The 14402-nt window shown below is 44.9% G+C and overlaps 1 protein-coding gene across 1 annotated transcript in view; it reads right to left on the reverse strand.

Annotated features, from left to right (window-relative positions):
* ADCY3 (adenylate cyclase 3) overlaps positions 1 to 5766 on the reverse strand; it is a 288173-nt gene extending 282407 nt beyond the window's left edge. The window contains exon 1 of the mRNA XM_073561916.1: positions 4082 to 5766. Within this exon, the coding sequence (XP_073418017.1) occupies positions 4082 to 4765 (684 nt within the window). The 5' untranslated portion in view covers positions 4766 to 5766. The remainder of the gene's footprint in view (positions 1 to 4081) is intronic.
* Positions 5767 to 14402: the final 8636 nt, after the last annotated feature.

Raw genomic sequence — 14402 nt, forward strand, 5'->3', positions numbered from 1 at the left:
AATGAGGATACAAAGGAATCACCGAGAAACAGTGTTTAGAAATAATAGAATAGATTGTATGTAGGACGGTGTGAATGTAGTTGGGGTTGTATATAATAGTATGAATGAAACTGGGCCGGGGGTCTTACATGATTTTATACTACTTTTAAACGACTTTTTGAAACCTTAAACTCCCTCTTGAAACCTAAAGTACAGGCCCCCATCACCAACCTCAGTGGAGAGGATCTGGCCACTTATTTCCTAGAAAAAATCAACCACATCCATCAGGATATCTCAGCCTAATCTCCTCAGTGCCTGGATCCCCTTCCCTGCTGCACCTCAAGCTCACTAGACATCTTTGAGCCTGTTTCAGAAGAAGTCTCCAAGTTCCTCGCTTCTGCTCGGCCTACAACCTGCAACAGTGACCCCATTCCTTCACATCTCCTGCAGTCTCTCTCACCAGTGGTCACCACTCACCTGACTAAAATATTTAACCTCTCTCTTTCTTCAGGTATATTTCCCTCCTCATTTAAACATGTCATCATAACCCCTTTACTTAAAAAGCCATCCCTGGACCAGAACTGTGCCGCTAACTATAGACCTGTCTCTAACCTTCCCTTCATCTCTAAACTCCTGGAACGCCTGGTCCACTCCCGTCTAATCCACTATCTCTCTGATAATCTCTTCTCGACCCCTTACAATCTGGTTTACGCTCTTTACACTCTACTGAAACTGCCCTCACTAAAGTCTCTAATGATCTACTAACAGCTAAATCTAATGGTCATTACTCCATGCTAATTCTCTTGGATCTCTCTGCTGCATTCGACACTGTGGATCATCAGCTCCTCCTCACTATGCTCCGCTCTATAGGCCTCAAGGACACAGCCCTCTCCTGGTTCTCCTACCTCTCTGACCGCTCCTTCACTGTATCTTTTGCCGGCTCCTCTTCCTCTCCTCGTCCCCTTACTATCGGGGTCCCGCAGGGCTCAGTCCTAGGCCCCCTCCTCTTCTCTTTATACACTGCCCCTATTGGACAAACAATCAGCAGATTTGGGTTCCGGTATCATCTCTATGCTGATGACACCCAATTATACGCTTCTTCTCTTGACATCACCCCTACCCTAATTCAAAATACCAAGGACTGTCTGTCTGCTGTCTCTAGCATCATGTCCTCCCTCTATCTGAAGCTAAATCTCTCCAAAACTGAACTTCTTGTGTTTCTCCCCTCCACTAACCTCACTCTACCTAACATCGAAATAACCCTGGAGGGTTCAACCATAACTCCCAAGCAGCATGCCCGCTGTCTTGGGGTCATATTCGACACCGAACTTTCCTTTACACCCTACATCCGATCACTCACTTGCTCTTGTCACCTGCATCTTAAAAACATTTCCAGAATCCGACCTTTTCTCACCTTTGAAACTGCTAAGACTCTTACTGTCGCTCTTATTCATTCTCGTCTGGACTACTGCAACTCTCTACTAGTCAGTCTCCCTCTTACCAAACTTTCTCCTCTCCAATCCATCTTCAATGCGGCAGCCAGGGTCATATTTCTGTCCAGCCGCTTCACTGATGCCTCCATCTTGTGCCAGCCATTACACTGGCTACCTATTCGCTACAGGGTCCAGTATAAACTCATCTCTCTCACCCATAAAGCTCTCCACTGTTCTGCACCGCCTTATATCTCCTCTCTCATCTCTGTCTATCGCCCTACACGTGCCCTCCGTTCTACAAATGACCTAAGACTAACATCCCCCGTAATCCGAACCTCGCACCTCCGTCTCCAAGACTTCTCTCGTGCTGCGCCAGCTCTCTGGAATGCACTTCCCCAGACGATACCTAGCCCCGACCTATTCAAGCGCGCTTTGAAAACCCATCTCTACAAACAAGCCTACCACATCAACTACTCAGTAAACTAACTTTGCCCTGTTCCCTCCTTCCAAATATTATTCTGAATCTGCACCCTACTATTCATCTGTCTCCACATCCTCCATGCACACGATAACTGCACTTGATACTTGACTATTGCACTTAAACACACGGGCTGATGACCGGATCATGCAGCTTTATATGAAAATCCCTATTATAATTGCCAGACCTGAATTAACAAGCATTTCTCACCTACTGTGTCCCCCCATTTCCTTGTAGATTGTAAGCTTGCGAGCAGGGACCTCACTCCTAATGTCACTGTTTAAATTTTAACTGGTATTGAATTTATTGTCTGTACATGTCCCCGCTTAATTGTAAAGTGCTGCGGAATATGTTGGCGCTATATAAATAAAAATTATTATTATTATACTATTTATTATCATTTTACGGGGGGTATTCATATAGTTGTGGTTATTTTGTTTCTTCCCTTTTACTGATTAGTAGGTCATGAACTTTCTCCATTTTTGGTTTATTTTTTGTGATTTTTGTCTAATTTTGTCGTCTGATTGGAGTTTTGTTGTTATGTTTTATTCTGTTGGGTTTTATCCTGTAATGTATCTATATACTGTATAATAAAAAAGACCTACAATCTATTACTCCCTGTTATCAGCCATCTCAAGCGGTGCCTGTACTATTCAATAGAACTCGCACACCCCTCTCCCTGTCCCCCATGATCACTAATTTTTGTCACAAATCTCCAGCACTGGGAACCTTTTTTACACCCTTGTACCATATGATGGAGGCTCCTCTTATAATGCCCCAGCACTATTACAAGCTCAGGACATATAATATACAGGTCTGAAATACAGGGGGCGCTCTATAATGGAAGTGGACTGTCGCCGAGGGGGGGGGGGGGGTCAGTTTGATATGCGAAATGTAGTCCCATTTCTTGTATGGACCCAATGACTGACGTCCATGGGCACGTTGGGGTCAAATACGGGGGTCAAATACTCTAAATATACCCTCGTAGGGTAATAACTTAAGAATACAAGTCAAATCAAAAGGTTTCGGAAATCTTATAGAGAAGTACTGTAAATAAAAAATATACAACGAGATCTTATAGAGAAGTAAATAAAAAATATAGAATGAGACATAAAAATGAACACGAAAACTTAAAATAAAAATACCTTTAAAAATTAAAAAAAAAAAGAGAAATAACAAATGAAAAGGAAATAAAAAAAATAAATAAAACCTTAAAAAAAAAAAAAAAAAGGCAAAATATATTTAATAGAAATATTGCAATAGGTCTCTTCATGATTCTGGCTCATCAATTGCTGCCAACACCTTCCAAATAGATCCTCGCATGACAAAATGACCAAAAATGACCCAAATTTTGTGTTTTTCCTGTATCATAAATGACAAAAATCCACATAGAAGACCCCAACAATTCAACAGTTTGAAGATAAGAGACGCCTCCCATGATAATACTATTTAATCAATGCTCTACTTATTACACCCTCATATTTAAAACTGCTTCAAAATTAAGGGGCTCTTGGTGCTCATATACCCGAGGATGTGTAACACAGCAATAGTCCTTCTCGTACCTCCTAATATACACTAGGAAACAATTCAGACTATTACTGATAATTGTGGAAACTCAGACCTCTGGGAGGGAGCGACATTGGCTATATACATACATCTGGTTTACCAACATCTATATGAAGAGAATCCTCGTGGGTGGGGCTTAAGTGATGCAATACCTGCCCACAAGGAGTGAATTGTGATAGTAGCTCTATTAATCTGCCCCTTTAAGTTACCATAATTTACGTAACCTTTGTATTGCATGAATATATATTAAGGCCCCCCTCCCCATCCAGAAGCATGTCAAGAAAGTGTATTGAAGAGAATATGGGGCCCTTAGAGCTATGTCAATACATTTTATTCAAGTGAACACAGGAAATGCTCACAGTTTGTGCTACGCTATGGGCCTCATTTTGGGCAGAATTTGTCAACATGGAGGACGTCCAAGGATTCTAAATACCCTTCTTACATATCATGGTCCATGGATGTACTACGTGTAAGTAAGGGCCCCTGAAATTAGAGTTTGGGGCCCAAGCATAATAAAAAGCTTTGGACATCTTTGGTGTCAATTTTTCATCATTCATGGTACTTTGGTTTCCCACCCCGCAGTGAGCCCATCACAATTTCCAGTTGGCATCAGCCGGGCACTTACCTGGCGTAATAGCGCGTTGGTATCCATGGAACCCTGTTGCTGTTGGGCGATGGTGACTCCCAGCACTAACGTGTGTATCCCACAGGACACCGTGGTGATCAGGACAATGGGGGTGAGGCGCAAGGGCAACGTGATGAAGAACGAGAACACAAAAAAGGCCTGCCAGCCGACGGTGTCACTGGCCTCGTGAAAACGGGCAAAGTTAAGGCCAAGGTAAGAAAAAATCTGAGCAGCAATCAATATCCAGAGGATGTAGGGGACAAACTTGCGGGAGATGCGGTCCGGTAGTAACCCAAACTTGCATAGGACAAACAGAAGAAGGTGCGCCAACAGCCCGACAGCGGCCACCAATGTTGAAGCCAACTTATCTTGGGTGTACACCACGGCGCACATCACGATGACGTAGCAATCAAAAAGAGCGGCAAAGACCACCAGGACCAGCAACGTCTCATGGCGCTGCCGGCGGAAATAGGTCTGATAGAGGTTCTCCAATGACTCCGGAGCAAACGTCAGCCGCATAAACCTCGGCAAGCAGAGGCAACAGCCCGAGCTTCGGACTGTCACTTCATGTGTCCGCCCCACACCATGCTCCGGGTCTGAGGGCAAGCTGACCGAATAGTCCGCCGAATACTCGGCTGAGTACTCGGGCTCCGAAAAGGCCCGGTTCCTGGCCATCTTTGCCATAAATGATATTGCCGGTAGGTCGCCTTCCGTAAGAACTCAGGACTTCTCAGACCAGAGATTGTAGGTTCATGGCTTACTCAACCATGGCCGACTCATCTTCTTTAGGTTATGCTCCTCTTTCCTTCAAGTCCATGCCAACGTCTTCAGGTCCCAAAATCGGATTCCAGATTAGTGCATATACCTTCCCACATCCATAGGTATCTAGGAAAGCCTCCTAAGAAGGTCCTCAATGCCAGGCCAGATGTTTCTTCAATAGAAGGACATGGACAAGAGCCCCACGACCACCATCTCCAAAACCAAGCCCCCTATCGGATCCTCCAGGACAGGTGCATGGTGGGTTCCTCAGCAGGATGAAGATGCGGGGATCTTCTCGTGATCATATGTTCTCCTCTCGTATTTGCTCAGTTTTCTCCCCCCCGTGTGCAATCTGTTGTTTTTTTTTTTTTAATCAAAGAACAGGATGTAATTCCTCCCAAAGCCTGGATCTTGTGTCCTCAATCAGGCACGACTCGTGACAGGAGCCCAAGGAAAATAATCACCATGTTCAGACCCCACCACGTATGGACGAACATCTCTCCGCAGCTTAATAGGGAATTAGGATCAAAAATGCAACAGCGGACGGAAGGCGAGGAAATGGGAGAACAAGGCGATGAATTCCAGGGACGGGATCCCTACATCTGCCCATCCACTCACAGCCGGACATCAGGATCCTTCTTCTCCTCCATAAGGCAGGAGAACCTTCTCTGTGATGTATCCTCTCCTGGGAACCACACAAAGGAGAGGAACAGGCAGATGTCACAGCCTTACATCCAGCTGTCTCTTAGGCAAATTTTTTTTTTTTGGGCAAATGTTGCTTTCTTTTCTTGAAGAGTAGTTCAGCCTGGAGACAGGGACAGCTCTGTGTACAAAAATCCTTGCAGGAATCCCTGCCTTAGGTTTGGGATTTACATCACATCCATCTTTCCTGCTGCTGCTGTTACTGCTGCTGCATCCTGCAACAACCTCCCCCCTTCTTGCTGCTTGTTCCTCCAGTCTCATGTCTTGGGGGGCGGATAATGGGTTCCATCGCCACCTGCTGGGCACCAATGAAACTACAAGTAGAAACATGAGGTCACTATGCGCCACCTGGTGGCCATAGCTGGAATTAGGGGGAAGAAGAGAATCTGCTACCAATCAGAGGGACTGAGCCATCTCTTATACTGCTTTATTATCACATAGGGGCCATATTCCATTTACTGCTCTCTATTATAACATACACTAATACAATTTCACTAAACCCTTCCTGTTTCAAAAGTCTTATCTTATTTTTTTTTTTTTATCTCAACGTTCTTACAAAAGTACAAACTTTTTAATTTTTCCATCTTTTTTTTGCAGGAGACACCATCTACTATAATACTTAATATATTTATACATATTATATACAGTATATAAATATAATATAATACTTTATAATAAAATGTGCTGAAAACATGAAAAAATGTTTCCAAGTGTGGCATAATAATTAAAAAATACAAATTCTGCTATACTATATATATATATATATTTTTTTTTTTTTGCATTTATTGGGTAAGAAAATTGGTATCATTTCTCTCCGGGGCAGTGCGAATACGGAGATAACAAACTTATTATTTATTTTTTTTTACTATTATTTTAGTGGCTTAAAAAAATGATAAACTTTGTAAAAAAAAAAAAAAACGTTAGCTTTGCGTCACCACTTTTCGATTTTTCTGCCGATCGATTTTATTGCTACCATTTAAGGGCACATATATCTTTTTGATCGCTTTTCATTGCAATTTTTTGGGGAGGTGCAGTGAGCAAAAAAAAAAAAAAGACAGCAATTTTCAAATTTTAATTTGTTTTTTTTTCAAACATTTATCCTATAAGTTAATAATGTTGTATTTTCATAGATTGGACTTTTACTTGATAGACATCTCAGCGCTATAGCATGCAAACATGAAATGTATGAAGTTGGAATTGCATTACTGCTCTAGAAAATAGGAAAAAACGAAGATACTAAGCGCATAAATTGATCAATTCATTTGTGCCCAGCAGCCACGACAAGGCGATCCTCTTTGCTGGGAACCTGCCTAACATGATTCCTCTCCTAGGTGGAATCCTACATTTATATGGGTAGATAGGAGCCTGCTGTGATTAAAATCGTCACCACAGGCTGATGAATGGAGGACAGAAATGGCCAATTTATGCTCAGAATATCTTTTGTTTAGATCTCTGATCACACCTGTTCTCTGGAAGTGACAGTCAGTCTTTGATATTTGTATACAGAAGCTCTCTGACAGCGGCATTGGCATCGCATGACAGGGACATAATGTGTCACCATAGAGGAGGCCGCACATCGAGGGACCAGAGGAAGGAAGCGAGTAAGATGTTCTTGGGTTTATTTATGCAGAGACAGAATGAGCAACATACAACTCTGGCTAAAATTAAGAGACCACTGCACAGTTTTATAAAAATCAGCTTCTCTCCGTGTCTGGCAGCCATTCCATTCCAGTGTCACCTGAATTCCAACCAGAGTAAACCTCATTCTACTTAATGTGCTTCCGATTAGGTAATCACCTGAACCAAATCTTATTTAACCAAGGAAAGTATAAAAAACCCTGCTGTGGTGTTCACAATCCTCTTGCAATAGGACAAGCTGGATGGCAAAACAAGTGCTAGTAATATCTCAGAAGTAATAGGAATGAAAAAATAACTTTTAACCATGCCAAAGGAGTTGAAAAGAAAAGATTTGAGTGAGGAAAAGAAGGGCTCAATTCTGGCTTTACTAGCAGAGGGATACAGTGAGCGTCATGTTGCCTTCATCCTTAAAATTTCGAAGACAGCAGTCCATTACAACAAGGTGAAGCAGCAGACATTGTGGACAACAAAGATACAGACCGGCAGAGGGCGAAAACGACTCTCCACTGACCGGGATGACCATCATCATATTCGAATGTCACTCAGCAACCGCAGGATGACATCAAGTGACCTACAAAAGGAATGGCAAATGGCAGCTGGGGTGAAGTGCTTGGCAAGAACAGTTTGTCACAGGCTCCTAGAGGCAGGGCTCAAGTCATGTAAAGCTAGAAAAAAGCCTTTCATCAATGAGACGCAAACGAGAGCCAGGCTGAAGTTTGCCAAAGACCATAAGGATTGGACCATAGAGGACAGGAGTAAGGTAATCTCTGAGGAGTCTAATTTTCAGCTTTGGCCAACACCTGGTCGTCTAATGGTTAGACGGAGACCTGGAGAGGTGTACAAGCCACAGTGTGTTGCACCCACTGTGAAATTTGGTGGAGGATCGGTGATGATCGGGGGATGCTTCAGCAAGGCTGGAATTGGGCAGGTTAATCTTTGTGAAGGACGTATGAATCAAGCAACATACAAGGTTATCCTGGAAAAACAGTTGATTCCTTCTGCTCAGGCAATGTTCCCCAACTCTGAGGACTGGATTTACAGCAGGACAATGCGCCATGCCACACAGCTAGGTCAATCAACGTGTGGATGAAGGACCACCACATCCAATCCCTGTCATGGGCAGCCCAATCTCCAGACCTGAACCTCACTGAAACCCTCTGGAATGTAATCAAGAGGAAGATGGAGAGTCACAAGCCATCAAACAAAGAAGAACTGCTTACATTTTTGTACCAGGAGCGGCATAAGGTCACCGAAAAGCACTTGAAAGACTGGTGGAAAGCAGCCAAGACGAATGAAAGCTGGGATTAACAATCATGGTTACTCCACAAAATATTGATCTCTGAACTCTTCCTGACTTAAAACATTAGTATTGTTGTCTGCAGCGTCCAGATATTACAGCATAGTGAAGGGGATTTTATGAAATCCCGTCTCCACTATGCGTGCACGGACGCATACGGCGGCCCTGTGTAACCGGACATACGACGCGTCTTTATAGACAGCAGCAGGTCTATTTATCTCGCGGAGACGCTCCGTATCCGGAAGATAAATAACCCAGTCTATGAATAGGATGCGGTGATTCCGCAAGTGTTCAATGAACATATGCGGAATCACCGCGGGTACAAAAGGGGGAAGCGCTTTGGGCGGAGCCAGGTTTCTGCTGTGTCCAAAGCACTGCACATCCGGACCGTGGACACCTACCCTAAAAGAGCAATTTACATTTTACTCAAAAATATACCTATAAAGAGAAAAATCAGACAAAACTGAAAATTTTGCAGTGGTCGCTTAATTTTTGCCAGAGCTCTATATATCAGAAAGGGGCCCTGGATGGGGGACATACAGATACACTTGAAACCGGCAGTTTCCATCCACCATATAAAAAGACACATCTTCATGTTTTTCTCATTATCTGACATGAAATCAGAATAAACCTTTCCTGTTTTAGGTCAATTAGGATTACCATAATTATTAATATTAACGCTTGATTCGGCTGCTCCCCTCACGCAGAGCAAAACTCGAACCATCAACAGGCAGCCCTGGCTCACCAGCCTGACCAAAAGAACAGACGGGTTTCCAGGGCCGCTGAGCGAAGATGGAAGAGAACCCATTCTACTGAGCACTTCAACGCATACAAACAGTCCCTTGCCAGCTTTAAGTCCACGCTCTCTGCCGCAAAACAAACTTACTTTGCATCTCTCATATCCTCCCTGTCTCACAACCCTAAACAGCTCTTCAACACTTTCAATTCTCTACTCCGTCCCACAGCACCTCCTCCCCCTCCTCTCATTTCTGCTGAAGACTTTGCCTCCTTCTTTAAGCAGAAGATCGACACGATCAGACAAAACTTTGGCCCGCAGCCCCCAATGCCCCTCTTAGCCGCTCAGCCCTGTTCTGCAAAAGCCAGCTTCTCCACCATGACAGATCAGCTCTCCACCCTTCTGTCAAGATCACACCTCACCACTTGTGCCCTCGACCCACTCCCGTCTCACCTCATCCCTAACTTGGCCACAGTCCTCATCCCATCTCTAACACATCTTTTCAACTTTTCACTTACTAATGGTGCCTTTCCCTCATCTTTCAAACACGCCTCAATCACACCCGTCCTCAAAAAGCCCTCCCTTGACCAATCCTCTGTGTCTAACTATTGCCCAATATCTCTTCTCACTTACACCTCAAAACTCCTGGAACAGCATGTATATCTTGAACTGTCCTCCCACCTCTCCTCCTGTTCCCTCTTTGACCGGTTACAATCTGGCTTCCGACCACATCACTCAACTGAAACTGCCCTAACTAAAGTCACTAACGACTTACCGCCAAGAGCAAGTGACACTACTCTGTCCTTCTCCTGGACCTGTCCTCTGCCTTCGACACTGTAGACCATTCCCTCCTGCTACAGACTCTCTCATCTCTTGGCATCACAGACTTGGCCCTATCCTGGATCTCGTCATACCTAACAGATCGAACATTTAGTGTCTCCCTCTCACACACCACCTCCTCACCTCGCCCTGTCTGTCGGTGTTCCTCAAGGCTCAGTCCTAGGACCCCTACTATTCTCCATCTACACCTTTGGCTTGGGACAGCTCATAGAATCCCACGGTTTGCAGTATCACCTCTATGCCGATGACACGCAGATCTACCTATCTGGACCCGACCCCGCCTCCTTACTGACTGAAATCCCACAATGTCTGTCTGCTATCTCAGCCTTCTTCTCTGCTCGCTTTCTCAAACTGAACATGGACAAAACAGAATTTATCATCTTTCCCCATCTCACTCTACCCCTCCACCAGACCTATCCATCAATGTCAATGGCTGCTCTCTTGCCCCAGTCCCGCATGCTCGGTGCCTTGGGGTGATCCTCGACTGTGCATTCTTTGAAACCACATATCCAAGCCCTCTACCTCTGTGCATAGATTCATATGGTGATAGAGGGTTATTCTATACACTGCCCTGACCCCTTGTCTTGACTTTGGGCCACATGTAGACGCCTCCATAATCCATTGCCCTCATGGCTGTGCACATCGCCATGTCTGTGGCTCCGCGCTGTGGCCGGCGTCTGTGTACATGATGAGCTCCGCTGCAAGCGCCGTCGCTATTGGTGGATACCGGTCACATGACAGGGGTCAAGGGCTATTTCAAGGCCCTACTGGGACACTTAGTGCTATCTCCTCCTTGACAAAGCGGTGGGGGACGTCACGAAACGCGCGTCGGGGGTTCCACGGCTGAGTTCTCCTCTCCCTCCCCGGTAAGTTGCCATATGGCTTTCCCTGCAACCTGTGTGGGCACAGTTTTTATGGTATACCTCTACCATGCCCTCAGTAACAGGCAGCACTGAAATCTTATCTGGCCATTTAATTACAATGATTCAGTCTTTTGGAAACTGACATGGTACTATGATATATGATAGGGTATGTGTTATATTTCAATTTGTGTCACTTGCCGGGTTTTTCATCTGGGGGAGGTTGAGGGGGTACTTCTTGGGATCTATTGCCCACACTTATTTATGAGCACGTCATTGTGATTTGTACTGTACTATCACAATTTTTTCATCTATGGGGCTATTGTTGCCACATATCCAAGCCCTCGCCTCCTCCTGCCGCCTCAAGCTCAAAAATATTTCCCGGATCCGCTCATTCCTCAACCATGAAACCACAAAAACACCAGTGCATGCTCTTATCTCCCGCCTCGACTACTGCAACCTCCTACTCTCTGGCCTCCCCTCTAGCACTCTGGCTCCGCTCCAGTCCATCCTACACTCTGCTGCCTGACTAATCCACCTGTCTCCCCACTATTCCCCAACCTCCCCCCTATGCCAGGCCCTTCACTGGCTTCCTATCGCCCAGAGGCTCCAATTCAAAACCCTAACCATGACATACAAAGCCATCCACAACTTGTCTCCTCCATACATCTGTGACATGGTCTCTAGGTACCTACCCACACGCAACCTTCGATCGTCTCAAGATCTCCTTCTCTACTCCCCCCTTATCTCTTCTTCCCACACCCGCATACAAGACTTCTCCCGTGCTTCCCCCGTACTCTGGAACTCCCTGCCGCAACACATCAGACTCTCACCATCAATGGAAACCTTCAAGAAGAACCTGAAGACCCACCTGTTCCGAAAAGCCTACAGCCTGCAATGATCCTCGGTCTACTGAACCACAGCATGACCTGCTCTACCCTCTCCTACTGTATCCTCACCCATCCCTGTAGACTGTGAGCCCTCGCGGGCAAGGTCCTCTCTCCTTATGTACTTGTGCGTCCCTTGTCTTACACGTTTACTATACTTGTCTATATTTCCCCTTTTCACATGTAAAGCACCATGGAATAAATGGCGCTATATAAATGCATAATAATAATATTTGCCAAATGCCAGAATAATGAGAGATTGTTATAAGGCATTTTGGATGGAAACTTCTGGTTTCAGCTGAAACATCTGAATGGGCCGCTAACCAGTAACCCGGATTACAACTATGGTGACGCTCTATTACTGCCATACAGTGACCATATAGTGGCAGATACCAATCCTGCAGAATATATAGAGATCAGAGCACAGTTATAGTTGGTGACTTACCGCTGACGTTCTTTCTGATGGAGTTGTTCACTTTTCACATCTTTTCCATCTGGCCCAGACCGACACGACAACTTCTCCAGCAAGGACTCGTTTGCAGAGATTACAACAAAGACATCTGATATTTCCAGCCCCATCACCATCTATCCCCAACCTGCACAAAGTCCTCATCCTGCCGATACCCCAATACTGAGCTGCTGCTGCCATATGTGTCCTAATACTGCACCTGCTGTGTGGCATAATACCAGCGTTCCTCTTACTGCCCCACATAGTAATGCCACCAGTATGCTTCATACACAGTGTTGGCAGTAATTATAAAAACAATAATTCCGCCATTGTGCCCTCTAAATAGTATAATTGCCCCCTAGAAAATATTAATGCCCCATGCATGTGCAATGCACTCCCCTATACACAGTATGATGTCCCCAAAAGTAGCCTTCAAACTGTATAATGGTCCCCACAGTAGACCCTATACTGTATACTGTACAATGGCCCCCACATTAGCTCCCATACTGGATAATGGCCCCCACAGTAGATCCCAAACTGTATAGTGGTCCCCAGAGTAGGCCCCAAACTGTACAATCGTCTCCACATTAGCCCCCAAACTGTATAATAGCCTCCAAACTTTATAATGGCAACCACAGTAGTCCCTATAATGTATGAGGGTCCCACCAGTTTCAGGGTCCCCCATTGTTTATGATGCACTCACAAGCTTTAATTAAAATTAAAAAAAATCATACTCTAACTTACGTAATCCAGCATTCTCATGAGTCCAACGGCGAGGGCCAGGCTGAGTAACGTGCTGTCATAGAGCCGAGGCACTTACAGAATGACAGATTCCTAGAACGGTGCAATGACGTTACCGCATTAGGACTCTGAAATCCTGGTCAGGTGTTGGGGTCTCGGTTGTTCTATAGACTGTAGGCTTAAAGCGACCTGCGGTCTACAGAACGGAGAACAGTAGTGCAGGGAGATTTGGTCTCCCTGCTCTACCGTGGGGCTTAACTGTATTGGCATGCTGCAAGTGGGCCCCTCTGAGGCTGGGGTTCGGGGCTACTGCGCCCTCTGCCTCCCTGGTAGCTAGCCAAATGACAACAGGATGAGGGACATATGTACCAGGATGAGGCTAGAATTGGGGACATATATTCCAATATGGGTGGCATATATACCAAGAAGGTGGACAAATATACCAGGATGGTGAACATATATACCAAAATGGGGAACCCAGGAAGAGGCCTAGGATGGGGGACAAATATACCTGGAATGGGCCTAGGATGGAGGACTGTCATGCTCTTGGCTTCTCTTTCCCTGAGCCACAAGACACCTTTTCCCCAGATGTTTAGGTTCTGCTATTCTGGCTGCAGTCCGTTTAGCATAATACAGGTGTTTTCATTTTTCTGCCCCATCACCTTTCAGTTGCAGCTTTATATACTTTCTCCTTGTTGGCATTTTCTGCTAGTGATAGTCTCTTCTGTATGTTCAGCCATTCTGCTGTAGTTTATAGCCAGTCAGTAAAATTCCAGCTAAGGTTTATTTCTTTGCTGTTTATGTTCTTTACCCTGCACCTATCCTTGGTTTTTTTTTGTTTTTTTTTAGGAAGTAGGCAGCATATTCTCTAACAATACATGCTTAATACTTTATTTTGTATTTCATGCTTTAGTCTACTCACTTTGTGATCTTTCCTTTGTTCAGCACACTTTCCCTTTTATAGGTAATTCACACTCTGCTCTGCCCTCTGGTTCTTTAGGAGGAACATGAAGCGCTCAACGGCCTTTCAAGTAGCACAGGTCCGAGATGCCATCTTCTAGTCTGTGGTTAGGGCTCATGCAGGAGCCACTAGAGACTGCTGGTTAGGATTTCTAGTCTGTACAGGAAACGCAAGGGTGAGTTGCATCTTTTAGCTTTGCCTATTCTCCCTAGTGAGTTTCTAGACTGGCATAACATTACAGCCCACTCCATTTTTTGTATTTATTTTTTGGTAGGCTAAAAAGTCATTCTGAACGTTGTGGAAACCTTCACCGAGCAATTGCGGTCCTTGTCGTTGGAAGTGGCAGATATAAAGCAGCAACATCAGCATGTGTTACCTACCGCTGTGCAGGTTCTACACCTAAAACAAGCTTCTGGTAAATTTGCTGGATTGTTTCAATGGGAACCAAAGTA

This window comes from Dendrobates tinctorius, unplaced genomic scaffold (genome assembly GCF_039654945.1).
Source record: "Dendrobates tinctorius isolate UK_male_01 unplaced genomic scaffold, ASM3965494v1 ptg000332l, whole genome shotgun sequence".
Taxonomy (NCBI): Eukaryota; Metazoa; Chordata; class Amphibia; order Anura; family Dendrobatidae; genus Dendrobates; species Dendrobates tinctorius.